The 20,142-nt window shown below is 40.5% G+C and overlaps 1 protein-coding gene across 2 annotated transcripts in view; it reads left to right on the top strand.

The window, feature by feature from the left end:
- The first annotated feature begins 2,687 nt into the window (after positions 1–2,687).
- Positions 2,688–20,142, top strand: part of LOC140068883 (ninjurin-2-like) — a 54,914-nt gene continuing 37,459 nt past the window's right edge. Inside the window, exons 1-2 of one of the 2 annotated variants that reach the window (XM_072114247.1) lie at positions 2,688–3,004; positions 12,259–12,411. In XM_072114247.1, the coding sequence (XP_071970348.1) occupies positions 2,888–3,004; positions 12,259–12,411 (270 nt within the window). In that variant the 5' untranslated portion in view covers positions 2,688–2,887. The remainder of the gene's footprint in view (positions 3,005–12,258; positions 12,412–20,142) is intronic. The other variant, XM_072114246.1, reaches the window with a different exon arrangement.

Genomic DNA, 20,142 nt, shown 5'->3' with positions numbered 1-20,142 from the left:
CAGCAGCAGAAGACCACACTGGGGCCACTCCTTTCAGCTAAGAACAGGAAACTGAGGCTACAATTTGCACAAGCTCATCGAAATTGGACAGTAGAAGATTGGAAAAACGTTGCCTGGTCTGATGAGTCTCGATTTCTGCTGCGACATTTGGATAGTAGGGTCAGAATTTGGCGTCAACAACATGAAAGCATGGATCCATCCTGCCTTGTATCAATGGTTCAGGCTGGTGGTGGTGGTGTCATGGTGTGAGGAATATTTTCTTGGCACTCTTTGGGCCCCTTGGTACCAATTGAGCATCGTTGCAATGCCACAGCCTACCTGAGTATTGTTGCTGACCATGTCCATCCCTTTATGACCACAATGTACCCAACATCTGATGGCTACTTTCAGCAGGATAATGCGCCATGTCATAAAGCTGGAATCATCTCAGACTGGTTTCTTGAACATGACAATGAGTTCACTGTACTTAAATGGCCTCCACAGTCACCAGATCTCAATCCAATAGAGCATCTTTGGGATGTGGTGGAACGGGAGATTCGCATCATGGATGTGCAGCCGACAAATCTGCGGCAACTGTGTGATGCCGTCATGTCAATATGGACCAAAATGCTTCCAGCACCTTGTTGAATCTATGCCACGAAGAATTGAGGCAGTTCTGAAGGCAAAAGGGGGTCCAACCCGTTACTAGCATGGTGTACCTAATAAAGTGGCCGGTGAGTGTTTATATATATATATATATATATATATACATTATAAACACAGACTAGTATACACACAATGTATTTGCACTTACATTTACAGACACCATACACTCAGTCCCAACTGCAGAGGAACAAGCTCTTGTTCTTAAAGACAGCAAACTGGGAAACAGGGGAGGCATCAATAAGGTTGCAGGACTTCAGGAAGGACTTAATTGTTATCTGTAGATCAGACTAAAGTTAGAGCTTCACAGCAGGGCTCCTGTGAGAAATGGAAATACTTCTACCTGCACTGCCTGGGTCATAGAGAGGGGTAAGAGTTTATTTTATTCTCCAGGCCTTGATTGTGGGGGGGGGGGGGGGGCTGTGGCAACAAGGCCCAGGCCCCATTCATTATAAAACTAACAGGGACAGTGACTGTGGCACCTGGTGGCAGCCCTGAACTACACTGCTAGAATATTCTCCAGTTGGCACATGTGTTTTGTTTTTTTTCTTTTTTTTTATTAACAATGCATATGTTATTACAATAATGGGTTCCAAAGGTCAAGCAGATGATAATCTCCTTTGAGGATAAATTTACGGTCAACCACTTGTTCCACAAAAAGTACTAAAATCTCAGAATTCATAGAGTAATTAGAAAAAGTAAAAATAAAGGCATAAACGAAATATCTGAAGCAAATTCCATGTCAATATTCATTAAGCAAAAATGGAGGCAAAGTCGAAAAGTCTTTTGTAAAACAAAAATACCCCCATAGCTTGTAGAACCACCATTTAGCGGCAAACAAACAGTAGGTTTGCTCCCTGCTCCACCATTCTGTCTCTGCACCTGCAATCAGAGACTCAGAGGGTCTCACATCTTCCAGCATAAGCTTAAGTGCTGAAGAGGAACTAGAACAGGTAGGAAGGGGGGGCAATATAAAGGGCAATTATAAATGCGGACGCAATTATAAGTTGGAGGTCAGATTACAGGAAATATATAAGGGGTGAGATACTAGTTGGGTTGCAATGGGGGATGTTATTGGAGGGCTGCAGAAACAGGGGCAATCTATGGGCTATAGAAAGGGGGGCTACATTGAAGGTATGTTTTAAGGTGGGGACCATGGAGAGGCAATTATATAGTGTGGAGTAGAGAAATAGAAATGGACCATCATACAGTTTGGGGGCAAGGAGTAAGGGCATTATTGAATGTGGTTGTTGCAAATAGGGAGAAGTATACAGTAAGGCCATAGAAAGTAGTCATTATACAGTGTGGGAACCGCAAACAGGGTACATCATATAAAGTGGGGCTAACAAATAAGGGGCATTATATATTGTGGCCACAGAAAGGGGGGATAAAACATTGTTGTACCACAGGATGGAGGAAATAATGCAACATTGGTGCTACAAATGCATAGTAAAGGGTATAGGCTTGGACATATATGTATGATAGGAGTAAACAGACACACATACATAGTCAAACTGGTATTGTCACTGCTCTTAACTCTATCTGCCTGAAAAGGAAACAGAGTTGAAGTTGGGATTGATAAGGACCCCTCTGCTGCCATAGCCCTGGTGTAGATTTAGCGCTTTCATCATCAGCCAATGTTTGGCCTTTTGCATATGACCTCAAGTATAATTTTAACTTTATTTAACTGTTGCCATACTGTTCATGCAATATTTATTTGCCATTTTGCATTCTGTTTTCATCACTGTATCAAGGGTTTTTGTCCCCATGTAGTGGCTTATTTTGATATTGATTGGTTGCCTTTACCTAGACAAGATACACCTGGTAACAACATAAACTCTGAGTTATATTTACGGTGGATCTTTTGTTGTTTAGTGGGAGATGCGTTAAGATGGTCACACACTCCGGCTGCTGCAGATGCCTGTTGTTCTTAATAAACAAAACACTGACAAAAGTATTGAGCAGCTAAAAGCTCTGAAATCCCTAGAACGTGTGATCGTCAGCAGCCAGCGGCAGGGGATAAAGCACACTGCAGACAGCACTAGAAGCCAGGAGTCAGCTGAGTTACAACCCTCTGCAGACTGAGCTAAATGGCAAGTGTAGTGACCGTGGGTTGTGATACTAAGTGTGACTCGACCTACATTACGCCTGCTTTATTACACCACACATCAGGGAAACAACACTATTTACCTCTAGGAGCTCTTCCACTTTTCCAAATATTTTTTGTTATATTTTCTACCTAGACATGACCTCAATTTTTCACAGAGCAATGCACAGAAGAGAGCCTGAGGATGACAGCGACATGTCGAGTGAGGAAGAGCCACTTTTCCAGCCAGATGCTCACGATGGGAGTGGAATCAATGTGAGTATCAAGTTTTATTTGGGCCTTTTTCAGCCTGGGCTTTCAGGTTCAAGGATTAAATAGCCAAACTTCAGTAAAGAATCACACATAGACTGATTAGTAAAAGAGAGAAAAGAAGTGTACACATATGTGCCAAAGTTTTATTTTGGTAAAAACGATTTCAGGAAATACTGAAATAAAATTCCAAAAAATACTAAATGGGGCCAATAGCGCACTACATTTTCTGTGTATGATATCCGTCTTCTGAATATAATATTAGAACTGCGGTGAAGACTGACAAACAAGAAGAACAGTTTGGATAGATCAAAAAGTACAGATAATAACACAACTACCCACAAATCCATGTATAGAAGCAAATTTTTTTTAGAAAGATCTTTTCTGCTTTTTATCCACAGTTCTGCTTTAAAAATGTAATACAAGAAATACAGTTAAGACTGACAAAGGCACAACTAGATAGAATGTTACAGGATGTTATGTTAAGACTCTATTAGTATAGATTGCATCTATTTGCATCTGTTAAAATGTGACATGATGCATGCAAGATATATTATAGATAGATAGATAGATAGATAGATAGATAGATAGATAGATAGATAGATAGATAGATAGATAGATAGATAGAGATAGGAGATATGTTGCTGTAATTCTGCTATTCATTTTTCAGATACATTTTTTTTTCATTTAAAAAAAAAAAAAATTATCCTTAGAGCATCAAGGCCTGTGGATAAAACATGGCCACCACTAAGTAGATGCATCAGTGACTCTGAGAAGTGAATTAGTAAAGATTCTGGATGATGCCATTTGACAGTCACGCTCTATGAAAAGCTTTAACCTTGTCGTTTTCATCAAGGATTAGTCTACAATAAACCTAATTGTTACAATGTGTCATCAGGTCAGACCTGGAAGAGGCTTGTGGAGAGAGCTCCCTGACTGGTCTGGTGAGGCAGGATTGCATTTAGGGAGATGCTTTGAGGAAATGTTCCTCATGTGTAATTTGTAAAATATAAAACACAATTTTGTAGGTTGGAATCAGTAGGACTTCTAAAGGGGAGTAGCTGAACTGAATGTGTTTACAAGAGGTTTATTATTGAGTGTTCATAGGCCCAGAGACACAACGTGCAGCTTCTGGACACCTCAATAGAATGGTTTCATGGGTTTACCTCTGTATGACTGGTGTGTCCTTGCTTATCAACATGATCGCTACTGTCCAAATAAATCAAAGTTCCCACTTTTGCCAGCCAGTTTGTCAGTTAAAGAGGTCCCTTAATCAGGTCCCTTAATGCATAAAGTACTTGCCAACTGTTGGGCTTGAAAAATAAAACAGTTTGGAAGAGAAAATATGTAGATAAAGATGTATGTGCCACATTCTGACCCCCAATTGGGCTGGTAAAATTTAAAAACTGGCCTAAAAGTAAAAATATCTGACCTCTGGGACAGCAATTGGTACAATAGGTGACCCAAAGTCCCCCAAGCTTTTGCTATATAAGGCTTTTGGGATTAAAGGGGTATTTCCATCTGGGCATTCACATTTAATTGATTTATGTAAACATTTCTTCAATTGGATGTTAATAAAAAAATGTTTCTGTGTGAACATAATTTCTCATAAATGTAGCCATGTTGTCCCTTACAAACGAGATAGCTTCCTCGGATACGACCACCTCACATTTTGGCAGCGGTGGCCAGACATGTGCTATTGAGTCCTGCCTGACCTCCTGGATTCAGCAATCATTATCACAGGGCAGCTGTGGGACCTGGAGTACCTCCTGGTCATTTCCTTTTGTTTCTTTGAGCATACACTCCAGCAGAGGTGGTCGTATCTAAGGACACAGTCTTGATTCTAAGGGACCATATGACAGGTAAAAAAATTTAATAACATCTAATTGAAGAAATGTATACATATGGCAGATTAATGCAACTAAATGTGACTGCCCAGACGAGAATACCCCTTCAACTGCTCTGTAAGAGGCTCTGAAGTCAAATAAAAATTAATGGAGCCAGAATTTCTATTGGTTCCAGTAATTTGATTCCTTTAACAGACACGTATTGTCTATGTTGTGGATAGGAAATTAATGTCCATAATGTCCAAAACTATTAAAATTAAAGGGGTTGTCCACTATCAGCAAATAATTGATATGGTTTGTGTAAGCAAAAGTTATACAATTTTCCAGTACACTTTCTGTATCTTAAGGTTCTATAGCTCTCTGGTTGCTGTCATTGTATAGAAAGCTTCTATTGTATAACTTTTTATTACACAAACCATATTTCAATTATTTGCTGAAGGTGGATAACCCCTTGAAATACTAGAAATCTACAGGTCTCATTTCATCCCAGGAATAAGGGCAATATTAGTAATGATGAATAACTGTCCTAATGTAGCATCTTAACGACGCTGTGCCAACCTAAATTGCAAGAAGGGCTGTCAATCACTGATAGGACCACCCCTAAGACCAGGTGACTACTAGGCACTACAAGTTATCCTGAATCTTTTCCCACAATGCTTTCTATCAATGTGCTCAGATACTGGTATGAGCAGAATGCATTTTCATGGCCATGGCTTTACTTTAAAATTGCTAGGTCATCCCTTTAAGAATATGATTGAAAGGAAACATCAAGCAAAAATAAATTATAACATAACCATCTCATTTTTGTTGACTTCTGGTAAGGACTTACAAACATATTTCCTCCAAATATTATTTTCAGCTTTGTCAAAACAAGAGATCCAGGTGGAAGGAGTCCTGCAGAGCAAGTCAGGATTGCAAAAGAGGAAAAAGTTTTTGTGATAAGGAAAAAAGTAGCAACCGATACCTGCTAAGTCAACAAATATGAAAGCCTCTTATATTTGCATTGTATTTTTGTCATAGCTCCAAATTTATCATTTTTGCTCTTTTAATAAATATTTCATTCTTAATTGAAGAAAGAATTTTAAAAAATCTACAACAGTAAATTAATGAATATTTTTAATACAACATAATACATATGTATTAGAGCTGTAGCTAGGTTTTCCATTATTTGAGGCACATGTTCAGCTCATTAGCCTTCTTCTATTTGTAAATAAAAGATCCCCAGGTGCCCCAAGCCTAAATTATTAATGGATTTTATTAGGCTTTATTAATGAATTTTCTGTAAATTTTCTGATGGGAAGAAGTGAATATTTGTCGATGTGCCATTGTTGTGAAAACTGTGGTTGGATAGTCCCAGAATTGCTATGTGTTTCCTATGGGTTTAGTTGAGCTAAGTTGGCTTTAAATTCAACTAATGTGGTATGTTTTTATCTTAAATTTGATATTTGGCTTAAATCATGATATGAAGTTTATTTGGCTTAAGTAATAGTCATGGCTATTAGCTAGGCTGGTCAGCTGCCAATACAGTAATATTTATTTTATTCTTTTATTGCTCCTCCTTGCCTGTGTTTTTACCAGTAAAATAAATCTTAAGTTATAAAAGTTCATATAAGCTTCACTTTATAGGTATCCGGGAGTCTCTACTTATGCAAACAAGAAGATCCCCTTGTCTCCTAAAAATTGATATGAATACGTGCATAGCATAACTGCAATATCCTTATAAAAATTCTTTATATTCTTATAATAGTGAAATACATAAAAACAGCATGCAGTGCTTTTTCATAATGTCAAATATTGTTCAACATCATTGTGATCCTCCAACGGAATGCAAGTATAGTAGGTCACCGTCATCACTATCTTACACATGCCTGGCATACTTAGAACACAATAGAGCAGTGATGGCGAACCTTTTAGAGACGGAGTGCCCAAACTGCAACCCAAAACCTAATTACTTATCGCAAAGTGCCAGTACGGCAATTTAACCTGAAAACTGACGGTTTAGTTTAGAATCAATAAAATGAAACATTCTCAATCAGAGGCAGCTTTCCTCCCATTGCGTTTTATTCGCATTTCAAAACTCCTATACTTGTTTCATTCGTGTGACATTGAGGAAGAGGCAGCAGTCCTATACACACTGAAACGCCATTTTTACACCATTTTACATCATATAAAAGAGTAATAAAAAGTTATCAAAAGGTCGCACAGTCCTCAAAATAGTATCAATGAAAACAACGGCTCATTAAGAAAAAACCACACCTCCCCAGCTCCGTGCACTAAAGTTATTAGCGTCACAAGATGGCGAAACTATTTTCTTTTTCGTATACTGTTTTAATTATTGAAAAAGTATTAAAACACAATAAAACCTACAAATCTGGTATCACTGTGATTGCATCAAACCAAAGAATAAAGGAGACAAATGATTTAGAGCGCACAGCGATAGCATTAAAATCTACAGCTTCCTAGTACACGACATGGAATAATAAATAACTGACTTACGCAAAAAATAAGCCCTCACACAGGTATATATATATAAATGCACATATAAATATATAATATAACATGTATATACATAGAAATACATATATTACTTGCTCTTTGGTTGGTTGTCCAAGGTGGGCAAAAGTTCAGGTGTCTGGTGTTCCGGGGGGGGGGAGGTTGGTAGGGTAGATGGGCAGAGGGTGGGCGGCCAGAGTTAGGGCTGCGGGGGGGGGGGGGGGGGGGGTAATGCGGCATCTAGAGATCTGGGCAGTGGGTTTATGAGGCATGAGTTCCAGGGGAGGGGGTGCAGTGACCGGAGTTGGGGAGGGGGGGGGGGTAGAGGGTCTAGCGGGCGAAGTACGGGCGGGGGTAGCGTTCGGAGTCTGTTGCGGTAGCGGGCGAGGTTTGGGCTTTGTGGTGGGGTTTGTGGTAGCGGGCAGAATTCCGCCGGGCGGTGGGATTTGCAGTAGTGGGCAGGGTGTTCTGGGAGTTTCCGCGGCTTGCGGGCGAAGTTTTAGGGGAGGGGCGGGAGCGGGCAGGAAACCCGCGTTCCTCCGGCTTCTTCTGTTCTGCACACAGTAAGGTGCCCAGCGCTGGCAGCGTAATGACATCATTACGCTGCCAGCGCTGGGACGCTTACCGTCCTGTGCGCTGCAGTCATCAGTGTGACAGAGCAGGCAGTGTCAGCGCCCTGCTCTGTCATGGATTTTAGCAGTCTCGGAGCGCGGCTCCGATACTGCTTAAACCTGAGTTAAATTCAAAGGACCCGCGTGCCAGCACTGAGGGCTCTGCGTGCCCTCTCTGGCACGCGTGCCATAGGTTCGCCACCGCTGCAATAGAGTATTGCAACCTATTGGAGTTCTCATCTCCCTTCTCAAGCATGCTTATATGTATATCGCAATGATAAGAATATAAACTATTTTTGAAAAGAATATTGTGGTTATGCTATGTATTCATTTGATTGTATACAATGGTGTATGATTGGGAATTAAAGTCTTCAGCTGTAAAATCGGTGCCAATTTGGGTTTCAGCTCCATTCTCTGTCCATAAAGTATGGCTGAGGAAGGGCTGATGAGTGTGATTTTTTTCCTAGGTTACATTCTGTCCTTACTGGTCTGAACACTGCTTTACTCAATTCTTAGCTGTCTTAATCAAATTCTACTACACCTGTCTGTATCCTGTTGATTTTGCTCTGGGTTGCTTACAGTTAAGTTAGATGAGATAGACAGAGTCTTCCTACACTCATACTTCTCCCCTGCTGGTCTGCTTTGCCTGATGTCAGGGAGCTGGTCCAATCAACTTCTGGACACAGACCCTGACATCTCATATTAGGTTTTTCCACCATTTCACTTGTGCTAGCTATAAGTCATATTTGGAACTTGCTGATGTTTATTTTAACTTATGTGTTGTTGAATCATTGACTCTTTGCCTATCTTCTGACTATCCATTTTGCCTATTGATTCTGTGCTTTGTCCTCCCGGCTCTGACCTGCATCTGTCAACTACTCCTATATGTTTGTATTGTCCAGTCTCTGTATCTGTGATTGCACTTTTGAGCAGGAAGGGATTGATGCACAGTTGTCACCTACTGCTTAGGGCAGGCTGGGCAGCTGGGAAGGGGGTTTAGCTTTCAGGCTCACTGTCTTTGTCTGTCATTGCAGTCCAACCTATTCCAAGTCCCTCCCTTATAGCATCATCTTCAGCAGCTATTTAGACCCCTCAAACCCTAACATGTCACAATCAGAAGTGACTGCAGCATCTATAGGGTTTAAAGTTGTGACTGTTAACTTTATCAGTGCCTCCACAAAGCAACGTTTTATTCTCTGTTGACTTGCAAGTGAAGTGTCTTCTAGTAAAGCATATTCCCACAGATCCATTAATACATACGGATCTTTACAAGAGAAATATTATCCTATTGCTCACACAGTCTTAATGAGGCTGCAATCTACTTTATGAATATTATTATATACTAGATAACTTAGGTAGAAGTCAGTATGTCATCATTACTTTCTTGTCACATGACTTCAAGTCTCTCGCAGACTTATTCTAAAGCCTGTAAAGCTCCACAAAGTACCCAGTTAAAATTCTCTTTGCAGTACATAAAGTGCAATATACATTGAGGTAATCACTCCAGTGCACATTAGTGTTTTTCCCCCTTGGCAAGCTTACATTAAACAAAGAACAGATTGTAGTTTCATTTATTGGTATATAAATATTTCAGCCCCAGGCCACTTTCCATCATATCATCCAAGACACAGTTCATTGAATATGAGAGAATGCCTGAGGTCCTGTGCCAGGAACGTAAATACATTATTAACATCAAAGACAACAACAGCCATTTCCTGTAATACACCACACTGAACCGTGCAACCAGAGAATTAAAGAAACATTTGTTTAGGGCACCCATCTATACCATATCACTGGTCTGATACCAATAGTGTCTCCCACAGAACTGTGGGCGACAGGGTGTCAGGACAAGACAGTAATAAATTGTAAAATAGTATCCTTTATTAATGAAATAACATTTAAATAACAAATATCTTACATATCAGGCCATAGGTAATTGTACACAGAAAAGGAATTATCACCTTTAGCACATTTGAGTATAAGAAGTAGAAATTATCATGTGCCTATACAGGTTCCACAAGGTAGAGTATATAAAGTGGATGACATACATTCATGGATACACACAGATGATACTATCTCATATTAACATTACTGGGGTAAAGCAAGGACTAAATCGAACAAGTTAGCGTGAGGTGAGTCTTAACCATGGGTCAAACCACACTGCTCAGATTCCAGGGATACCACCGTCCCTGATGCCCGTTTTGGCTGGAATTGCCTTCGTCTGGGGGGGTGTAGAGGGCCTTTCATTGGCCCTTGGTGGTCTTCATATACCTGTTGGGTGCACGTTTTAAGTGTTTTTTATTCTACTCTCCTTTATACTTGTCTTTCTTTTTGCTTAATAAAATTGATGAATTTTTGCCTATTCGTTGTACGCATCCAACTGCTTCTTTGTTTGTTTTCATATTTCCATTGGATCCGTGGATTTCATAGAATACGTAGTGCCAGTCTTTCTTATTGCTTTGTTAGAATTAAATATGGCCCCAATTTATAAGGGGCAGTTTGCCTCACAAATCTGCAAGATTTGCCAGATAATTGAATAATGGAGCATGGTCTTCAACTACCGGGTGCACCCTGCTCTGCTCTTGAAGTGTTTACTATCTTTTTTTAGCTGCACCTTTAACCCCTTACCGACATTTGACGTAATAGTACTGCATCGCGGAGGTGCCTCCCGCAATTTACAGTAGTATTACGTCAAACAGGCGCCGGCTCCTGAACGGTGTCTATATATTATAGCCGACACCCGCCTCTAACACCGCGATCGGAGATTTCTCCATCGAGGGCGTTAACCCCTAGCGACCATGGCGTGCAAGGGGCATTTGACAAGAATCAGACCGCATCGCAGCCTTAGGACTGCCAGTGTCCCAGGGCTGCGCGATCCTCTTCCTGGAGCCGGGTCCTGCCTTCATGCGCAGCATGCTCAGTGTGTTACATTACACAGTGTACTACATCTGTATTACACTGTGTAAGGTGAAGAATAGCTTGAACAAGCGATCAGTGGACTGCTTGTTTAAGCTAACCTGTAAAAGTAAATAAAAACAGTTAAAAACATTGAATAAAAACATTTTTTAATAAAAATAATTAATTAGTAATAAAGTTAAAAAAAAAACATAAAATCGCCAAAAAAACCCACATATTTGGTATTGCCGCATCCGTAACAAACCGTACAATAACTCAGAAAACTGAAAAGTGGCTTCGGCGTTAAGGGGTTAACATACAGTGAGCGAAACAATTCTGTCAAGTCACTGTATTAAATGCGTTGCAAACTCTTACTAAGCGCTAACACGCCCCTTTAGCTGCACATTTTTAAAGTGTAGGCTCAGTGCAGCTAAATCCCAAAACTTGTGCAAGCTCCAAAGACGTTCTTTACAGTACAACGTTAGATGGAAAACTAGCGCAGCCAGTTTAATAGATCTGGCTCTATGTGTTTATTCTAAGAACAACCTTTTTTTGCTCAAAGACATCATGAAATTTAGAGATCATTATCCAGCCCAGTTTCCATCATTATGTGGATCTGAAGTCTTTGTATCCATCAGGGGTAACCATGCCTCACACCCACACATGATTTTTTATTATGGTATATGGATTTTCTATTGAAATCTATTTTTATAAATGATCTAAGAATCCTTATAAATCTGCATTTTTATAAAGCTTCCTGTATGCACACAAGGTATAGAGGAGAGCTGCAGATTACATCTCTGGCTCCCATATAGATAGGCATATGTGATTTATTCTTTACATAGCCATTTATAAATAGATCTACACTTGCCATGATATGGGCAAAACATTTTTTGAAACAATTTATTATGCATTGGTACATATCATATGTGTACTATAGTATACTAAAGGGATTGATATGGATTTTAAAAAGATCTGATATAATATTTCTAGAAACAGTGCCATCCATGTCTTTAGGTTTTGTTTTAGGGCCCTTAGCTAGCCCCCCGGCACCCCATGTTTACCTTGTGGGTTACCGATGAAAGATACAAGAGGGTTCGATAGATGATCTACCATGTATATTTTCTATTGGTACATTTTAGATGGGGTTCAGACAGGGGCAAAGGGAGTATTTTAAGTCATAATCTCCAATAAATTCTAATTTGTAGGGCTTCAGAGAGCTATGTCCCACCTGTCAAATAGCGCTGTTCAGGGAACATCAGGTAACAATACATCTCTAATGCTGAGAGTAACATCTGGCGAAGCCTGAGATGATTAAGTACCTTGGGGTGCAGAAGTTTAAGCTAATACAGGGAATAAACAGGAGTCTGTATTATTGATGGGGACATAGTGTAACCCTCACATTTCTCTGCAGGTGATAAGGAACATTAACACATTCGCCAGAACAAAGACATTGGCTCAAGGATTTTTGGACATGGCCCTCTTTACTGCAAACGCTTCCCAGATGAAACACTTACTCCAACAGGGACCTGAGACTCCATTTTACTACTTCCTCTTCACACTACTGGTAAGTTTATTGTAGAAACATTGTAATCCAGTCTGAAGTCAATACTTTCAGGCAATGGTGGATCCTCATGTAAGCAATATGGGCGGGGCTTGTATGAAGAGATTCCATGCGTCTTTAAAAGAAATTATCTATACTCACCCCCGGCTTCTCTTCTTCCGCCCCGGGCCCACACACTATGACGTGGTGGTGTTGTGGCCATGTGACGTCATAGTGTGTGTATTTGCCGTGCAGACGGGGAAAGGAGAAGTTGAGCCATAGGCCAAGAAGAAGAAGCGAAAGGTTATCATAGAGGTTTTTGTTTATTTTTTAAAAAAGGGCCCTGTAATGGGCATTTCATTAATGGGGGCATCTCTGCTGTGGACATTCTGTTAAGGGAGCCCTGTTGTAGACATGTAAAGGGGGTCTCTGCAGTGGACATTTTATTAAAAGGCATCTCTGCAGTGGACATTTCATTAAAGGGGGACTCTGCTGTAGAGATTTTTTAAAGGGGGCATCTGCTGTGGGCATTTGATTAAAGGTTCCATCTTATGTGGATATTTTATGAAAGGGTGGTTCTGCTGTTGACATTTCATTAAATGGGACATCTGTTGTGGACATTTCATTAAAGGAGGCATCTGCAGTGGATATTTCATAGGGGCATCTGCTGTCAACATAACATTAAAGAGGGGCTCTGCTATGGACATTTCTTTAAAGGGGCTCTGCTGTGGAAATTTAATTAAAGGGGGCTCTGCTGTGGACATTACATAAAAGGGGTTCTTTGCAGTGGAAATTCTATTAAAGGGGGGCTCTGCTGTGGATATTTCATTAAAGTGGACTCTGCTGTGGATATTTCATTAAAGGGCAACTGCTGTTGACATTTTATTAAAGTGGGCTCTGCTGTGGACATTTCTTTAAATGGGCTCTGCTGTGGACAGCACATTAAAGGGGGGCTTTGCAGAGGAAATTCCATTAATGGGGGACTCTGCTTCGGGCATTTAATTAAAGGGAGCTTTGCTGTAAATATTTTATTAAAGGGGAACTCTGCTTTGGACATTTCATTAAAGGGGAGCTCTGCTGTTGACATTTCATTAAACGGGGCTCTGCTGTGGACATTTCTTTAAAGGGGCTCTGCTCTGGACATTTAATTAAAGGGGGGTCTGCTGTGGACAGCACATTAAAGGGGGGCTTTGTTGTGGAAATTCCATTAAAGGGGGACTCCGCTTCGGACATTTAATTAAAGGGGAACTCTGCTATTTACATTTCATTAAAGGGGGCCTCTGCTGTAGAGATTTCATTAAAGGGGAGCTCTGCAATTGACATTTCATTAAAGGGGGCTCTGCTGTGGACATTTCATTAAAGTGGGATGAGCTGTGGACATTTCATTAAAAGACATCTACCACCAGGATGAAGGTTTGTCAACCATCTGGTCTGGATGGGAGTCGGGGGGAGCGTTTCATGCAGTTAGGGAAAGTGATTGGCTGTCCTAGATAGATGGTTATAAGAGCAGAAATTTGTCATTAAATTACTTTTATGAACAGAACAAGATTAAAGGTATAGAAATGAAAGAGGATATAGAGTAGTACTTAAGTACTAACATGGCATGGTTTGTATGCCGGGGGGGCCATAGTCCTGTGAATAGCCCAGGGCCCATGGGACACTTGATACGCCACTGCTTTCAGATTATTTGGCAAGGTTGATGACGTGGCGCTCTTTCCATGTATAAAGCTGACATAGAAAGAATGTTTGTTTGGCAAGATTTAGAAATGACTCAAGGCTTTTGTGGTCAATTACCTATCTGAAATCATGGACCAATCATGACCCCATTCTACCTGTGACTATAGGTCATTTCCATAATTTCTTGGGAATGTTGCCACACATGAGGTTACTCTTTACTGAGGAGGCATACATTTTTCCTACTTCCCATCATCCCAGCTCTAGTAATATAGTATAGTAACACAGCTTCATGGATCGGAAAAAAAGCACACGCTGCTTGACAAGAGGCGCCGTAATGGAAAGTCATAAAAATAAAGCATGTTTTATAGCCGAGTATAAAAATATAGCATCTCTTAAATATTTATCTGCCTTTGATGAAGCCAGATTTTTGATTGTGCCATGAAATAAACTCAATAAGTTGACTTCAGCATCTGACTCAGTATATACAACCCTTATACAAACACTTCAATCAAATCCAGCAGAAATTTCCGGCATCGGAGCATAAAATGACACAGGTTATGACGGCGGAGGGTTTAAATCACTTACAGTTCACTCTGTAATTAGACAATGGTTGATTGCCAGTTTTACACATGTACTCATAATGCAGAACCAATTAGAAAGGCTTAGTGGAAAGGCATAAGTACATTGAAATAATCTAGTCATTGTCCCCCATGGGCATGATTTAGCAACTAAATATTTCTGCAGTCTTTAAATGTGACGACTAGCTGTGGAAACACAGAATACATAATCATGTGTGGTATTTGTACTGGAAACAGTAACTTCCATCAGGATAAACACTGCAGCTCCTACAAGGGAGCAGTAGTCGTATCTTAGTCTTAGGCTATGATAAGGTATATCCCACCTTTCAACAAACTTTGTAGTATACAGTAGTAAAAGGATTTATATTCCCTCTGACTTAAAGGGAACCTGTCACCAGGAGACACATTTTTAGCACTTCCCCAGTCCCCACAGAGCATAGTACATACACTGCCAAAGTGTTTTTGTATTAAAAATTGGTTTTACAGAAAAAAAGATATGTTATATTGTAGCTTTCAACCTTTCAATTGGCAGTTGTCAATTGGGAGGGGCTGGAAAGGAGCAGTTCCCCTTCACCCTTGGGGAACAGCTTCTCCATGTGACCTTTTTAAATATATGAAAACACCCATCACTTGGCTTAGCGACGCTACAGCCAATCCCGAGTGTTTGGAGTTATTCATATATTTGAAAACGTCACATGTTTCCCAAGGGTGGGGGGAACTGTTCCTTTCCAGTCCCTCCCAATTGGCAACTGCCTAGTCACACAGCAGATGCTAATGAAAGTTACAATATAACATATCTTTTTTTCTGTAAAACCAATTTTTTATACAAAAACACTTTGGCAGAGTATGTACTATGCTCTGTGGGGACTGGGGGAGTGCTAAAAATGGGTCTCCTGGTGACAGGTTCCCTTTAAGGGACACCAAGTCATTTAGCATCATATAGAATTGAAGTTCCATTCTGACCTAGTCCTCAAATAGCTCCGGCCACTCTAGGTGCTTCTTATTGTTTTCTTAGTGTATTGCTTCTCCTTGTTTATCTAATATACCATGATCTGCTATAACATTTAAATCCAAATTCCTAATTTTATATAGGTCCATGATAAAATAATTGATCTGTTCCATTAAGGCATGGGCTTATAAGATGTCTTATAGATGGACAGCATGGAGGCTTAGTGGTTAGCATTACAGCCTTGCAGCGCTGGGGACCTGGGTTCAAGTCCCAGGATCAACATCTGCAAAGAGTTTGTATGTTCTCTCTGTGTTTGCGTGGTTTTCCTCTGGGTCCTCTGGTTTCCTCCCACACTCCAAAAACATACTGGTAGGTTGATTAGATTGTGAGCCTCATTGGGGACAGGGACCAATTTGGCAAGCTTTGTGCAGCGCTGGGTAATCTGTGACTGTATTAACAGTTAGTGCTATGATAGCTCTTTCATGGGTTTAAACCAGCCAAGTCCTAACTCTACATATGCATCAATGTGTCACCATCTTCATTACCATATTATTTAGGGATAACATGTTTTGTAAATTTTTGTACATTCACTGAATAGTAATATTGTATGAAAATGGCATGGCACTTTTATATGAAAAAGTACTATATTGACACTGCATTATGCTATTTTGTGTTCACAGTATGGCAGTGTGAACAAGATTAGGTATACATAGGACAGTATTATGTAGACACTGTATGAAATGTTTTAGTATTGAAATTCACAAACAGACATGTGCCATTTATCAAAAAAATCATCTTTATTAATTCATAAACACATGAACAAACACCACAAAAAAAGTTAAAAAGAATTACCGTATATACTCGAGTATAAGCCGACCCGAGTATAAGCCGAGACCCCTAATTTTAACACAAAAAACTGGAAAATGTATAAGCCGAGGGTGGGAAATGCATTGGTCACAGCCCCAGTATATAGCTTGCCAGCCCCCTGTAGTATATAGCCTGCCATCCCCCTGTAGTAGCCAGATAGCCTGCCAGCCCCCTGTTGCAGCCTGCCAGCCCCCTGTTGCAGCCTGCCAGTCCCCTGTTGCAGCCCCCTGTTGATGCCTGCCTGCCTCCTGTAGCAGCCTGCCCATAAAAAAAAAACTTGATACTTACCATTCTGACTGCCCGAGCAGCCGCAGGTCCGCGGCAGCTCCGCCTGCAGTGCCTCTTCTTACTTATTGCTGGCGCCAGATCCGCGACGGCTCCGTGCACGCGACCTGACCAGCACACAACTATGATGTCAGCAGCGCAGTTGTGTTCCAGTCGGGGTGGCGTGCACGTAGCCCTCGCGGACCTAGCGCCGGCATGAAGCAAGAAGAGGCACTGCATAGTTGTGTGCCAGTCGGGTCGCGTGCACGGAGCCTTTGTGGACCTGGTGCCGGCATGAAGGAAGAAGAGTCACTGCAGGTGGAGATGCCTCGGACCTGCCGCTGCTCGGGCCATCGGAATGGTGAGTACCGAGGTTTTTTTTTTGTTGGGTTTTTTTATACCTGAGTATAAGCCGAGTAGGGAATTTTCAGCACAAAAATTGTGCTGAAAAACTCGGTTGATGATGATGAATGATATACGGTAAAAAAAGGGGAGAGTTACATATCTCCAAAAGATATAGGAAACTTTATTGTTTACTTCCAGTGGATAGCAGTCTGTCTATGGTCTTGTGATGGACACGCACGTACACAAGCTGTTAGTATTACACAGCTCTGATTACTCTCTCTCTGATAATAACAGCTTGTGCACTTGCGCATCCATCACATGGCCACGTACAGATTTCTATCCAGTGGAACTAAAAATAGAAGCTTCCTATAGCAGGACAGCAAGCAGAGATCTTGAAAACAGTGAGAAATTGAAAGTATATTGGAAAATAATAAGAATTTTCTCATGTGTTCTCACATACACCATACATTCTCACGTTCTCACCATACATGGTGTACAGTTTGCTATTCTTAGAAGGCTGAAGGACCCGTGATGATGTCACTGGTAACTTGTCACAAATCATATTAATTATTTGCTGAAAGTGGACAACCCCCAATACAACCCACATGCACACATTCATATGCAGCCCACATAACACTACACACTTTCACAGCCCAATATTTTAAACATATACATTATGAAATACAAAACATGTAGTTAGTAAGAAAAATATAATCAAATACCCAAATCTATCCAGTCCATAAACAGCAAAATAGATGAATCTATAAGAGCTGATAATACCAAAATTGAAGCTGGACAAGCCAGACAGTGTAAGGAATAGGGTCTGGGAGTGCCCCACACATATCGCCACCTGTAGAAGCATCCTCCGGACAGTGTGTAGGGTGTGTGGCTGTGCACACTATTACTTGGGCAATATTATGGCAGCATTATTATGAAATTTTGTTTTTGAAAATCTCCTATTGCTTTGTTCATATCCTCCAATGACTATGGAATAGTACACCGTACTATCCAACATTCATTTGTGATTGCATGTATTGCATATAGATTTGACACTGAGGAGTCTAAGCAAACTCCACAAGTAGTTTAGCTGTATTGACTAACATACTGGTTTTCAACCAATTACACCGAAAAGGATAAATCTAAAAGCCATATGTGGATATTTTTGGATGCATATTGTAAGAATACTTCAAGGATCAAGTAAATATGTATTTTACATACTGTTTGTTCCATAAACCAAATTAGCGCATTAAACTAAAGTACATCCCAAATGAAAATATCATAAAGGGGCTTGTCAGTGGGCAGCTGGATGTGAGTTCACGTGGCCTGTAATGAGCCTAATTAACGACATTTACATCTCTATGACTGTGGTCTGCTGTAATTGCTTTGTCGGATTTCATCTTCTTCACCGTCGAATACAAGGCGGATGCAGCAGCCGTCTCATGTAGAACCAACCTCTCACTTCCTCAAACTATTCTTGCTTCATTGGAAAGCTGAAAAAACATGTTGATAACCACAAGGCTATTAACAGATTAATTAACAGCTCATACCTGGCACATTCTAGGGAGAAGAAATATGCAGAAATCTATTGTTCCCAGAAGGATATTCATTAGTTATCTCTTAAATACCTTAGTGCCCACTTCATGTATTTTACTACTGTCATAAAGCAACCTAGGCTTGATGGCTAAATCCTACCATGGGCCCTATGTCTGGGCCCCACAGACTGAACTGATATGTATGAAGTAACAGTTATATAAGTTTGTATTGAATATATAACATGAGACTAGGAAGATATTTCCTTATTATACATTTAAGAAGATATGATTTATTACCTGTGTCATAGGATATGACTGCTGTGTTTCCAACTAGCTTTTGGCTTCTACAGTGTAATAGATGTGGTGCACAGATGTTAAATATTTGGTGCACCGCTGTACTATATGGGAGCCAAAAAAATAAAATTAATTTTGATGCATGGCAATGAAAAGTGCGGTGGAATGTCCAGATTGTCAGTGTTTACTTAAGAATCGGGTCCATAAGCCATATTAAATTCCCAACTATTTGTACAATTACTGATGGACCTCTATTTAAAAAACACCAGACTTACAGACAACCCCGAGTAACAAACAGACCTCTGGATGTTGGTAATTTACTGCACTTTAGCCTGAGGCTACAATGATCAGCTTAAAGAGTTATGAAAGGTGTTTGTAATTAAAGGGAACCTATCACCACATTTGCACATATACAGCAAGTGACAGGTTCCTATAGAGCTCTATTAACTGACTGACCCCCACCCCCCAAAAAAAATTGTTTTGCCTACATCCACATAAATCACCTTCTTATATTACCTGGCGTCAGAGGGGGTGTATCCTGCTCAGCTGGCCATTCCCATCTAATCCTCCCAATGCCTCATGCCTCCCTTACTGGTCACAATACATGTCATGTGACCAGGCTGACAACATCTCAGGTACTTCAACCTTTTAATAATAGCAAACTGTACCCCATGCATGTATCTGGCCACATAAAAGAACAGCTTTGTTCTCATGTAATCACATACAGTACATGGTGTACAGTTTGCTATTCTAAGAAGGCTGAAGGATGATATAAAACATATAAACAGTATAAAACATTGACACAATATTTCCCATCTGTACATAGAGCTTTATACACTCACCGGCCACTTTATTAGGTAAACCTGTCCAACTGCTCGTTAACACTTAATTTCTAATCAGCCAATCACATGGCGGCAACTCAGTGCATTTAGGCATGTAGATATGGTCAAGACAATCTCCTGCATTTCAAACTGAGCATCAGTATGGGGAAGAAAGGTGATTTGATGCCTTTGAACGTGGCATGGTTGTTGGTGCCAGAAGGGCTGGTCTGAGTGTATTTCAGAAACTGCTGATCTACTGGGATTTTCACGCACAAACATCTCTAGGGTTTACAGAGAGTGGTTCCGAAAAAGAAAAAACATCCAGTGAGCGGCAGTTCTGTGGGCGGAAATGCCTTGTTGATTCCAGAGGTCAGAGGAGAATGGGCAGACTGGTTGAGCTGATAGAAAGGCAACAGTGACTCAAATCG

This window comes from Engystomops pustulosus, chromosome 7, assembly GCF_040894005.1.
Source record: "Engystomops pustulosus chromosome 7, aEngPut4.maternal, whole genome shotgun sequence".
Taxonomy (NCBI): Eukaryota; Metazoa; Chordata; class Amphibia; order Anura; family Leptodactylidae; genus Engystomops; species Engystomops pustulosus.
Note: the sequence above shows the minus strand (reverse complement) of the source record. Positions and strands in the feature narration are given on the sequence as shown.